Source organism: Solanum dulcamara, chromosome 9 (genome assembly GCF_947179165.1).
Source record: "Solanum dulcamara chromosome 9, daSolDulc1.2, whole genome shotgun sequence".
In the NCBI taxonomy this organism is placed as follows: Eukaryota; Viridiplantae; Streptophyta; class Magnoliopsida; order Solanales; family Solanaceae; genus Solanum; species Solanum dulcamara.
Window position 1 is genome coordinate 15,184,495 of NC_077245.1, and position 14,056 is coordinate 15,198,550.

General features: G+C 34.5%; 1 protein-coding gene across 8 annotated transcripts; it reads right to left on the reverse strand.

The window, feature by feature from the left end:
• Window positions 1–729: 729 nt before the first annotated feature.
• On the reverse strand, window positions 730–4,485 carry LOC129902473 (scarecrow-like protein 1). 8 transcript variants are annotated; one of them, XM_055977725.1, is made up of 5 exons: window positions 4,336–4,485; window positions 4,131–4,180; window positions 3,922–3,999; window positions 3,027–3,082; window positions 730–2,924 (listed from the first exon to the last, which is right to left on the reverse strand). In XM_055977725.1, exon 5 carries the CDS (start codon window positions 2,787–2,789, stop codon window positions 1,098–1,100), a length of 1,692 nt encoding a protein of 563 aa, XP_055833700.1. In that variant the 5' UTR covers window positions 2,790–2,924; window positions 3,027–3,082; window positions 3,922–3,999; window positions 4,131–4,180; window positions 4,336–4,485; the 3' UTR covers window positions 730–1,097. The 8 variants fall into 8 exon arrangements, with proteins under 8 accessions (XP_055833700.1, XP_055833698.1, XP_055833696.1 ...); XM_055977723.1 differs by having other exon boundaries at window positions 730–2,927; XM_055977721.1 differs by lacking the exon at window positions 3,027–3,082.
• Between the last annotated feature and the right edge of the window lie 9,571 nt (window positions 4,486–14,056).

Here is a 14,056-nt window from a genome sequence, read left to right on the forward strand (position 1 = left end):
CAAGAAGTGCTATAAAGTCTGACCCAAATTGATACTAGGAAAAGACCCATTAGGTTCATCTTTGAACTGGTAATATTTCTCTGAGTTGATTTGGAAGACTTTGACCTAATTTAGCTTAAAGTCCAAGATTCATGTATCCAACAATGTTACGATAAGTTTGTACACACTTTGACTAATTTAATGTGCACACTGCTATAGCTACGAGTACGTATCTTAGACTAAAATCAGCTCCTTTGTACTTGGATCCAACCAAATAAAAAGATACACACCTTTGGTTGAGCCAGTATCCAAAACGTCCTCAATTTCTCTTTGAACAAGATATGAACATAGTGTTAGCTTCAATTGAACAAACTAAATCTTTCACTTACAGGCTGAAAAGCATGTGTATCTTTATGCTGCTTAAGCAATCACAAGAAATCACTCTTGATTTAGCAGAATCCTCATACACCAACTTTATACAATAACTGCGCCCTCCGTCCCAATTAAGTTAGAATCAACTACATAAATCTTCACTTTTCCATTCCAGCGTCCCAAATAAGTTAGAATCAACTACATAAATCTTTCACTTTTCCATTCCAATCAACTACATAAATCTTTCACTTTTCCATTCCAGCTCAACCGTCCCAAATAAGTTAGAATCAACTACGTAAATCTTCACTTTTCCATTCCAGCTCAAATTATGTCGTCATCATAACAAAACAAAAATAAAAGTGAACATAAAAATAATAGTGACAACAAAACACAAACTTTATAGATTCATTAAATAAAAAGGTGAAATGGAAGAAAATCGATGCAACTATCGGACTTTACTAAGATCCTGCTGAATTCTCTGGACAGAAAAATAAAATGAAGTGTAAGAATAACTAGCTGAAGTTGAAACTAACATTGGAGAAGACAAAGAAAACAACCAAGAGTTTTATCTACTAATTTCACTACAACCTACATTAGCACATAAGTTAATCTTATCTTCAATAGCATCAAAGTATACAATGCCATGCATTCTGATCATAAACACTGAAATATTATCACAGTCGGTTTTCGCTACAAGTTGATCCAATGCACAGCATTGTTTGTCGCTGAGAGAGCATACATTGTTTCTACCTCCAAGCAGAAGCAACAGTCAAGGTCTTTTCTTCCCACCCGAAATAGAGTGCACCTGCCTCCTCCTTTGCTTTGTACCTTTCACTATATTGCTTGATAAGATTCTGGATTGAGTCATAGACATTTCGGCTAATTGGGCATGGAGTGAAACCAGCCATCATCATCCTAGCTCTCCACTTCCCTGCAACCTCATAACGCTCTATTCGCTCCAATCCTTCACAGGCAACAATGTTGATGATATCACGTGCAAGACATTGCCGTTCTACATTAACTCTCTCTTGACTATCCCTTGAAAGAGTTGCATCGAGAGACTCAAATACAGCACAATAGTAGTTGTAGACTTCTGCAAACCTTTGTAGAAATGGGGCGGTGTTAGTGTTCATGTCCTGCTCAACAACTGTTACCAGCTTCGGATTTAAGCTCTTCACCATCCGCAGAAGCTGGTCTCTTTGGTTTACCGTTGATACACTTTCATCAGGCATGTGATGAAGCTGGAATGCAAAGTTCACTAAAACAGCTTCATCAGGACGGCAGTTTAACATTGCTGGGGTGACTAATACAGTGTTGGAAGGCACTGCTTGAAATTCAAAAGAGATCTTAAGATCTTTGGCCAGCTCTGCAAGCCTCAGACCAATGACATTAAGGCCTCCAATAGCACGTTGGACAGATTCAGGGTCGTCTACCCCAGTTAGCCTCAAATGGGGTGGCTTACCGGGCATACTAGCCAATGTCTGCAATAAAGTGTAATATTGACTTCCTTGGTTAATGTCAAAATCTATGATGTGAACTCTTTTCTCATCTTTAAAGGCCTCCAGGATCGCACCATTTGCTGCCATAAAACCAAACCTAAAGTATGGACATACTTCAAAGAGGACTTGCATAGCAGAGAGTCTCTCGGAAGAGGTGGCTTCTTTGCATTTTAGAGCTTTATACAGACCTCTGCCAGATGTAGCCATTCGAGCTGCAAGAGCTTCTACCATGTAAGCTGCAGTCCTTTCAAGAGGATCTCCCTGGATGGACACCATCTGCCTCAGTTCATTAATCATTGATGATGCTTGTTCAATGTTTCCATCTTGAATGGCAGCAGCACAACTAAAAAGCATCTGCTTTGGAGTTTGAGGAGCAGTTACAGATATTTCCTTGTAGCTACAACTGCTACTGATATTAGAATCTGCTGATGTAGACTCCTTGGGAGAGTCCTGAAGTAACACTGTTCGGATCTGGTTAAACCATTCACCATCTATGTCCATAGTCTCCCCGCGAGCAAATACATCATCTCCTTCAATTTCGTTATCATCAAAAAGTACCCTTTCAAGTTCTTGAAGCTTCATTGTCACCCTTCCATCATTATATTCCGATGAATCTGGACTTTGATTGACAAAGTCTCCTGAATCATAACTAATCTGATTGTAATCTCTTGATGGCTGGAAAGAAGATGAATGTCTCTGGTGGAATGGATTCCCCAAGACATCTGTAGGCGATGTGTTTAGAAGTTCTTCTGAAGGTGAAGGTGAGTCGAGCAAATGCTTGGGATCATAACTGTCTGTGCTGCTAGACTCGGTTGCATACATAATCCCACGTGCATTTTTGGTGTACATGGATGTTGACAAGCTAGAGTTATCATTGTGACCATTTGGAAAATATAGCTTCCCATTTCCAACTGATCTTAGAGATCTAACTAAAGACATGATTCACTTGTTATTCTTGTTCTCAAAACAAAGCTGCTTGAATTTTTCCCTTACAAAAACTGCTTCCTCAATTCAGCCTGAAACTGGTGCGGGATCCCTGTAACTGAATGTCGTATTTGGAAGATATTCTCTCTGCTGCTGAAACATCAAATAGACACACTCCGATTAGAAAAAAGAAAGCAGTAGTGGAAAAGAAGACATTATTAGAAGACAACTTATGGGAGAATCTTTACATACTTGGGAAATGAAAAAATAGAAGAAATACGCATTGTTGCTTCATAGATGCTTATGCACTGGATATCAAATCAGGGACAAATGATTCAACATATGAGATAGAATGCAGTAGGTAACAGTACATTCAGCAGCAGAAAATGATTTTGGAGAAAGAAAATGTACTCTCCTCTCTACAACTATTAAAAATCCTTCGAGCTTTTTAGTTTCACGAACTATAACTATGAGGCCAACAGAATTCAAAAGCTACTCATCAATGATAGCAAATTAGCAAGTGATCTTGCAACCAACAATATCAACTCCTAAAATCACTAAACGGAGTATACTTTGTAAGAAAACTCCTACAAAACCAGGCCATACTTTTTGTGAAGTTACAAGTTTTCCTTAGTTCATTACTCAAGCTCCTTCCACACTTGAAGAACGGCGTCAAAATTACATGTCCATTGTTCACAAAAAGAGAGAATAATATAACCAGTTATTGCTTTTGACACAAGGTATTAAAAAGTTGGAAGCAAGAAGGGATTTAGCCCATTAGAGATTCAACAAAATACCAAAAAGAACATAAACCTCAACAAGAATAAAGCAAACATCCCAAAACCCTTTGATTTCTACAGATCTATCCTCCTCCTGAGTATGAATAAGGTTATCACAAAAAACATACTGTATAGCTGTGAACTCTTTAACTTCTGAAGATCTATTAAGAGCTGCAAGCATGATCCATACACAAATTGTTCTACATAAGTTTGTGAACAGATAAAAAAAAACTACACTTTAAAAACAACCTCCTATGTGAAGAAAATATCAAGAGCCAATCACCAAATTCAGAACAAAAAACTAAGCAAAAATCAGAAAAAACATAGAAAACAAGAACAGCAAGTCAAAGAAGCAAAGGCAAATATACCTGTCTAGTTGAACTCAGAAAGGGAAGATCTTTAAGATGAGTCAGTACACATAAGAGAGAAAAATCAACAACAGCAATCTGCAAATTTCATATGTGAACAGCTAAAAGATGAATTTCAGAATTAGCTTAGAAGAAAAGCAAACCCTTTAAGGGGTTTGACCAAAGGTAGAGAAAATTAAACAAAAGAACAAGTGAACAAATATATTTACCCTTTTATGGTATATATTTCCAATAAAAATATCTTCAGTAGGTACAAATCCTGTAATAAGATAGAAGAAAGAAACTTTCAACTAACCAAAAATTCAGATAAACCCCACAAACAAAATTTGAGTCTTTGTGTGCCAAAAATTCAACCTTTATGAAAAAAAAATCAAACTTTCAAGAATTCATGAAAAAAGGAATGAGAGCACTTACACCCTTTTAGTAATATTTTATATACTTGCAGAGAAGCTTCCTAAAATCCCAAGAAATTCAACCCCTTTACTTTTTCTGGTTCTTGTTTATGTATATACTACCAAGTTGTCTGACTCTACAAGAACAAGTTGTTTGACACAGTAGAACAAGTTTGTGTGTCAAATTACAAAAAGGGTAAAGCTGAGTGATCCATGCCTGTTTTTTCTCTTTTTCAATTTGTCACACTCAAATGATAAATACTATTTTATTTTTAATCAGATGTCTCGAATTTGAATATCTCTTAATATAAAGTCGCCTTTATTAACAAATATTTTACCTATTAATGTGGGATATTTTACGCAAAACGAATTCGAATTTAGTCGGATACTATGATACCAAACATTATATGAAAAATAAAATAAAATTTATCCCCACACGACAAATCAATCTTCACCATTGAATCATAATCTTGTGGACTATGTTTCATTGTTACATGTGAGATGAGCATGAATAACGCGTGTACCAGATGATGTTTTTTCTTTTATGTTGTTTAATTATTGGTTGTGGTTGGTGACGTTGGAGTGTATGTCATGAATTCAAGACACAGTCAAATTGTATTAAGTTTTTTTAAAATTTTAATATCAAGTATTATCCATTGTTCACTTCTAATTGTTTTTAGCATGACTTTGTTTTGGTGTTTGACTTGTGATGTAATTTACTTGAGTTGAAGGAAAATATTTTATCTATTTTTATAATGTAAGAATAAGACTATATACACATCATTCTCTTTAAAAAAATTTATTTGTGAGATGATCATCAATTTTTTATTAGTTTCTGTCGTTCATAATATTCCTTGCTTCTCACAAAAATAACTTTTTAGTGGAAAAGCAGAAACATTTGTTCTCTTCGATTAACTTGTTTATACCTGGTGTTATCTATCATAGGACCTTCGTCCTTAAAGCGAAGAAGGAACAAGATAATTGTTGTTTCGGGGTGGGGTGGTAACATTTAAGACTAATAGCATATTTGAATTGACTTATTTTTAAACAGCTTATAAGTTGAAAACTGCTTATAAGTTTTTTTAAAAAATAGGTGCAGGTTAACTCTTTTTTTTTACTTATAAACTATTTTCAACTTATAAACTGCTTAAAATAAGTACATTCAAATAAACTCAACTATTTATTGAGACTTATTTTAACCACAAAATGACTTTAAGTTAATCAGTCAAACACTCAAAAAAATTGAAAACAGCTTATAAGTCAATCTAAATGACCTCTAAATTACCCTTCAAGAGGTTTGTAAGGGCAAAAGAGACATTTGATAGATTCAGTTGGGAAGTGGTTAAACGCATGGTAGGGATCAATGCAAAATGTTGAAGGCAATCAACAACTAGATAATGATACTTCAATCTAAATTTTCACTTTTTTGGTGAAAATTTAATTTTCTATCTTGTAATTATCTCCTTATTTTCTTTTTTCCTTCCTACGATATCAGGTCCTTTTGTAATTTATAGTATGGTCAATTCTATGTGACCTCCTGTCATTCACAATATTTTTTGTTTCTCGCAAAAATGACTCCTCGGTGGAGGAATAGAAGCATTGGTTTTCTTCGATCAATTTGATTATGCCTACTATTACCTATCGTAGGACCTATGATGCAAAGAAAGAGGAGCAAAAATAAGAAGTTGTTCTCTCCTTATTGTCAAATGTGTTGTATTTTATTTTATAATTCCTTGCTATATACTCTATCTTTAGTTTGTAACTTTTAAATTAAATTATATATGTTATTTTTAAATTTTAAATGTAAATACTTATTTTTCAAGTTTCAATCAAATATTGATCATGCAGCCACTTAATTTGGTATAAACAAATCATAAAACTACATAAAACTAAAAATAAATTTATAAACTATAAAATCAAATTTCCCCAAAAGATATTTGTATTATCTTTTGGAATAGCGGATAATTATTTTTTTCCGAGCGGTAAAATTTTAAGCCTAAAAATACCCTTCAAGAGGTTTGTAAGGTTCCTCAAAAGGGCAATTGAAAAGGGCAAAAACGACATTTGCTGGATTTAGTTGGGAAGTGGTTAAACGCTTGGTGGGGACCAATGCAAAATGTTGAAGGAAATGTCCTTTTTCTCAACAACCTCAATCATTTGCTCGAAATTTTTTAATAACTCAATTAATTAATTATTTAAATTTTTATTTTGTTGATCACCGTTTAATTTCCTACCTTATAATTTCTACTCATTTTCGTGTTCACTACCTATGATTTGATTAATTTTTTTTACAAAAAAGGACAATGGTACAATCATAATTGGTGTTTGAACCAAAGTGTGAAATGAATCTTTTGTGGTATTTTTAGCCCACAAGAACATTCTAATTTTAAAGCATTATAAGTCATGGTCATCCATTTACTTTACCTTATCCATAAAGAAAGGTTTTCAAAGTGCATAAAATTGACATATTTTATATTGATTAGAGAAAATAACAAAGGTCATTTCTTATACGTGTAATATTGTGATAATGAACGAACCAAATGTCGCACTCGTATATAACATGATAACTCTTAGCAATTGGATAATGAGTCAGATAATGACTTTCAGAAATAGGATATGAAATTATATTTTATCAAAGGGATGAAACATGATGTTAGAGAGCAAAAATAGTATTAAGTATCATAATAATATATAGTAGGGACTAATTGTCAAAGAACTCATACATATTCAGAAGATGAAAACGGTGAAAATAAAAATATATAGATGGATGTATTAGGAGAGAGACAAGATTAAGAATGAAAAAAATTGAAACAAGGTGCATGGAGTAAGAATGAAAAATAAGATTGAAATGATTCGAACATGGGAAGAGGAGGAGCTAGATAGACTCTCCAGTGAGATAGTACGAGAAATTGACAGTAACAGATCTAAAGAGAGGTAAATGTAGATTGATAAGAAATTGAAAAAATGTGATTAAATAGGATATGCATGACACATCTTCTGCACGCCGAAGACAAAATCCTAAATATAGAAGAACATGGAGGTTAAAAATTAGAATAAAAGGTTAGTAGGCGAGTGTTTTGTCTCTCTTTTATGCATCGGAGAGCTTGACTCTAGTTTAGAGCACTTTGCTCTTTCTTGTTCCGATTCAGAAGAGGCTGCGCACCTTCTAGTTGGTCCCTCTATTATACTTACAGTCTCCCTACTAGTCATGTGCTATTATTATCGTATTCCTCAATTTTATTTATTATTGTAATTCCTTTTACTTTGTTTTTTAAAAAAAAAAATATTGTCAATATTTTTCTCTTCTTAATATTTCTGTTATAACTATTTGCTCTTGTATCTTTTAAATTTGTCTTTAAAATATATTTTTTGAGTTGAGAGTTTTATCAAAAATAACCTCCATCTTTTTCAAAATAGAGATAAAATCTACGTATTCTATTTTCAAAACCTCGCTTGTGAAGATCACACTGAATATATATATATATACGTACTTGTAATAACACAAGAACTTATCCATATTCAATGTTTAAAAATCAATAAATATATATTAACCATAATCTTTTATTACTTAATTGTCATTACTAATTATTATTTTATCAGTTAATCATGATAAGTTAATATAATTTGGCGCAAATATCAAGTGCGAGGAAACATTTTCTCATGATATATGATTGTATTGGCTGTTTTTTCATGAGATGGATTGTGAATGCCCATACATAAGTTTCTTCTTCCTAATTATTAGTTATGCCCCACAACAAATTTGAACTATAATTTCCCTTTTTTTTTGTGCCAAAACATTCTCAATTGTAAATAGGAAAAAAGGAAAATACTTCTCTATCTTGATTTGAATTTTCTGCAACAGAAAATTAAACTTGCTTAATCAACTTCCAGTGCATAATCATCATTCATCAATTGGTTGAACTTTCTCAACATGATCTATAGAAACTCCAATGGGCTCAAAATCATCCAAGATTTCTCTACAAATTAATCTCTTATCTTGTTTTGCATATTAATTTTAGCAGTGGCGGAGCCAGAATTTTTAATAAGGGGATTCACAACCTAAAGAAGTAGACATATGAACTAGCCGAAGAGGGTTAAATATCTACTACTTATACCTAAGAAAATATTTTAACCATATATAAATAATGTATTTTTTTACCGAAGGGAAGTTTGAATAAACCCCTATCTACAATGTGGCTCCACCCCTGAATTTTAGGTTGGTATTAGTGGTAGCATGTGTTGTGCACATGTGTGCACATGGTGTGAGTGGTGTAAGGTGTAATTAGTTAGATAGTTAGTTAGTAGTGGGTCCCACATTAATTAAGTGATTAGAGGGTTGTTAGAGACTTAGCTTAGCTAAGTATAAGTGAGTAGTGTACAACTATGTGTACTTTCACTTTTTTACTTCTTCTTCTATAGATCTTCTTCTACTCAACAGAAAATCCCCCAAATTCTCTCTCAATGTGTTCATTCCAACATGGTATCAGAGCGGGTTGCAATTTGAGAAATTAAACAGCCATTGGAGCTCGAATTGAAGAACATCGGAGAAGGATCGGAGCTCGAGCTGAAGAATATCAGAGAGGAAGTTGAGAAATAATGGTTGATAATCAAAATTCAGCAACCGATCTTTCACAATAACAATCGTTGAGTGAAAGGATAGTTATAGAACATGGTCATCCCTTGTATGTGCATCCATCTGACACATCAGGATGTGCTTTAGCACCGATGAAACTCACCGAATTTGAAAACTATGGAGTATGGAGTCGAGCTATGAGAGTCTCTCTTTTAGCCAAGAAGAAGTTAGGTTTTGTGACCAGCACATGCTACCACAAAGAAATCGTTTGACGAATAGCTTCATGAACAATAGGAGACGGTGAATGTAATTGTTCTCTCATGGATCATGAACACAATATCGGAAAATCTGTTTAGTGGTATTGTTTATGCATCAGATGCACATCTAGTTTGGAAAGATTTGAAGGAGAGTTTTGACAAAGTGTATTGTGTGAGAATTTTCCAAGTACACACAACAATTGCAAATCTTAAACAAGGAACTGATCCAGAATCGATGTATTTTTCTAAGTTGAAGAAACTGTGGAGTGAGTCTGATTTGATAGCTCCTTCTCCAAATTGTGGTTGTCCAAAGTCCAAGGGCTACATTGAATACCTGCAATAGCAAAGATTAATGCAGTTTTTGAGTAGCTTAAACGAGTCATACAATCAAGCCAAGAGGCAAATTTTGATGAAGTCTATTACACCAACTGTGAATCAGGCTTATGCTTTGATAGTGCAAGATGAAAGTCAGCAAGCAAATGCTGAGAAATCTAATCCAATAGCACTGCAGGTTAAAAGAAATGATAACTTCAAGGGAGGAGGCTCCATGTATTGTGAGAACTGCCACATGAGAAATCATACAAAGAATGACTGTCATAAGATCATTAGATATCCTTCAGAAAGAGATAATAAGCCTAACAGAAAAATAAGAGATAACTATGAAGGGTACAAAAATCATCGTGAAAGATGGAGGAAGGACACATACAAAGATAGATACAGAAGAGACAATAATGAGGGATGGAGAAGAGAGACACATGCTATAGTTGCTAACAATGCTACTCAAGGGAAACATGCAGGTGTGAGTGGATAGTTGATTCTGGTGCCTCTCATCATGTTACTGCCAATGAGAAGTTACTAAACAACACACATAGTACACATGCCAGTAAGGGATTAAAAATGCATTTGCCAAATGGAGACACAGTACCAATCACACATACAGGGTATACTAAATTATTTAGAAAAGAGAAAATATCAAATGTGTTATTTGTACCTGATTTTAAGTATAATCTATTGTCAGTGTCAAATTTGACAAGGAATTATGTTGTTCAGTCAATTTTTTCCCTAATCACTGTATCTTTCAAGATCTATAAAGTGGAAGGGTGAAGGGGATTGGTAGATTACAAGGAGGATTGTACATTTTTCAAAGGTCAGATGAAGATCATACTGAGCAGAGAGAAGTTTAAAGCAAGTTTACCTAGCAGCTGCTGATGAGAGATGCAGTTTATGGCATAGGAGACTGGGCCATCCTTCTATTTCCACTATGAAAACTATGGTAGAATTCATAAATAAGATTGATAACAATGTTCATAACAATTGTAAGATTTGTCCCTTGGCAAAGCAAACTAGAATGCAATTTCCCTTAAGCATTTCTAGAGCTGATAAGCCTTTTAAGTTGATTCATTTAGATCTATGGGGTCCTTATAAAACTCCTACATTTGATAAAATGATCACACAAGATATACTTGGATTTATCTATTGCAATTGAAGACTGAAGTAATTATTGTTCTGAGATAGTTTGTTGCCTATTTTAACACTTAATTCAATTGTAGAATCAAGACTGTTAGGTATGACAATGGTACTGAATTTTTTAATTCACAATGCTATGAGTTGTTACATGGCTTAGGCATAGTTTATCAAAGCAATTGCCCTTACACACCCCAACAGAATGGGGTGGTTGAAAGAAAGCATAGACAGATTTTAGAAATGGCCAGGACAGTCAAATTCCAAGCTCACTTCCCTACTAGATATTGGGGATTTTGTGTCAAGGCTGCAGTTTATTTCATGAATAGATTACCATCAACTACCCTGAAGGGTCAGACTCCTTACAAATTATTGTTTCACAAGAAGTCTTCCCTTGATCATCTCAGAATAATTGGATGCCTGTGTTTTATCACTACATTACCTAGATCAGAAAAGTTTGCCTCAAGAGCCACAACAACTATATTCATGGGATTCTCAGAGACACAAAAAGATTATATTGTACTTGACTTATCTACTAATAAGTTTTATGTTAGAAGGGATGTGGTGTTTAGAGAAACGGAGTTTCCTTTTATCACCACCTCAAACTCAGGTCCTGACACTTTTCTTCAACTAGGTCCAGATACTACTTATTATGATTCTTAGGATCAGGTTTATCCTCATAAGTCTCCAATAGTAGAAGCAAGGGGCCCACTGTCACCTGATAATGGAGATCATGCTGCAGCTCCCACAATCACATCAGGTGGAGATCATGCTGTTGCTCCCACAACCCCCACAATCAGATCAGGTGTACCAAAGGTAGCAGATATACTAGAAGTAGTACAAGAAGAGATTGAGCCACTAGATTTTTATTATTGATCATGTAAGATCATTGACAGACTTAACTGCACAAATTTCATTGCAGGCTGTTGTTATTCCTCCTGTTATTAATGAAAGACCAACTAGGATGACTAAAAGGTCTGGATGGTTAAATGACTATATTTTCCATGCTAGTCATGATAGAGCTAGCACCTATCCTATGGATAAATATGTGTCATATGCAACAACATCAAACAAGTATAAAAGTTATTTGACCAAATTCTCTAATTTGTCTGAGCCTAGAAATTTCAGGGAAGCTTCAAGAGATGGAAAATGGATAGAAGCCACGAAGCAGGAAATCAAGGCTTTAGAAGAAAATCATACTTGAAAAATTGTTGACCTTCCAAATGGAAAGAATGCACTAGGTTCCAAATGGGTTTATAAGATCAAGTATAAAGCAAATGGAAATATTGAAAGATTCAAGGCAAGACTAGTGGCAAAGGGGTATAGCCAAAAAGAAGGTCTTGACTATCATGAGACTTTATTTCTAGTGGTCAAAATGATCACTGTGAGATTTGTGATTGCACTAGCAACATCAAAGGGTTGAAATCTTTATCAAATGGATGTATACAATGCTTTCTTACAAGGAGACCTTTATGAAAAAGTATACATGGAGTTACTAGAGGGATTCAAGAAATAGGGGGAGACTAAAGTGTACAAACTGCTCAAATTCTTATATGGTTTGAAGCAGGTATCAAGGCAATGAAACATAAAGTTGACTGATGCCTTGGTAGTTGCAGGGTTCACACAAAGTCCATATGATTACTCACTCTTTACAAAGAAATCAGGTGTCAATATTGTGATAATCCTAGTGTATGTAGATGACTTGCTCATCACTGAAAATAGCAGTGTTCTTATAGAAGAGGCCAAGAGAATTTTACATCATGACTTTAGAGTCAAGGACCTGGGGGAACTTAAATACTTTCTTGGAATAGAATTTTTGAGATCACAACCTGATATTTCTTTAATCAAAGAAAATACATATTGGAGCTTATATTAGAAGTGGTCTTAGCAGGCACAAAAGCAGTTGCCACACCATTAGAGGTTGGAAACAAGCTAACAACTGTGGAGTATGACAGAATTGCTGAGGTCAAGGGTGATGAAGTCCTGGAAGATGCTTTAAGGTATCAAAGGTTAATAGGGAAACTCCTATATGTCACCATCACAAGACCATATATTAGCCTTTTAGTTCAGACATTGAGCCAGTTTATGCAAGAACCAAAACTGTCATATTGGGAGGCAGCTATTATAGTGGTCAAGTATCTTAAAAATGCACCAGGACAGGGCCTTATATTTAGATTACAACATACACAAGAGCTGACATGCTGGTGTGACTCAGACTGGGCAGCATGCCCAAACACAAGAAGGTCCATCACAGGTTACGCAATGAAGTTTGATGAGTCATTGATCTCATGGAAATCAAAGAAACAACAAACAGTGTCTAAAAGCTTAGTTGAGGCTGAGTATAGAAGCAAGGCAGCGGTTGTAGCAGAGGTCACTTGGTTGCTGGGGTTATTCAAGGAGCTAGGAGTACAAGTACATCAACCAGTGACAATTTGAAGTGATAGTAAGGCAGCAATTTAGTTAGCAGCAAATTCAATATATCATGAGCGTACTAAACACATAGAGATTGATTGTCACTTCATCGGAGACAAAATAAAGGCGAGAACAATCAAGACTGAGTTTGTGAGAACAGATGACCAACAAGCAAACCTGATGGCAAGGGGGCTAAGTAGGCAGCAACATTCATATTTGATGACCAAGTTAGGAGTGTTGGATATTCTGCATCATCCAACTTGAGGGGGAGTATTAGTGGTAGCATGTGCTGTGCACATGGTGTGAGTGGTGTAAGGTGTAATTAGTTAGATAGTTAGTTAGTAGTGGTCCCACATTAATTAAATGATTAGAGGATTGTTAGAGACTTAGCTTAGCTAAGTATAAGTAAGTAGTGTACAACTATGTGTACTTTCACTTTTTTACTTCTTCTTCTACAGATCTTTTTCTACTCTACAAAAAAATCCCCAAATTCTCTCTCAATGTGTTCATTCCAACAGTTGGCTCTCCTCGTAATATTCGCTAGTTGGAATTATGTATGCAATAATAATAATAACATATTTTAAATAATTATTTTATAAGTAGAGTTTGAGAAAAACGATGAAAATTTACATTTCTACACGATAATATAAGTTAACAAAGACCATAAGCGACTTTTACCACGATATATAATATAGGTACAGTAAAAAGATGAGAGAGTCAAGCCAACAGTTTATTCCCTAAAAAAAGCTTTGGCGACCACAGAAATTTTAGAACATAGTTTGATTCTAAATATATTATTCTTCAATCTTGAATAATTGTCTCTTTCTGTCAACCACAAGTTATATATTATTAACTCATATATGAACATGTCCTAGCTAGGCTATAAACATGATGCTTAAGTGAAGTAATAATAATATTGTCCAAGAAATGGTATGAGATTAATGCTCTAATAATATATCTGTTTTTAGTATATTAATATTAAACTAATTAAACCTGCTATTACCATATTGGTTATGTAATTATGTTCTTGTTTTATGTTC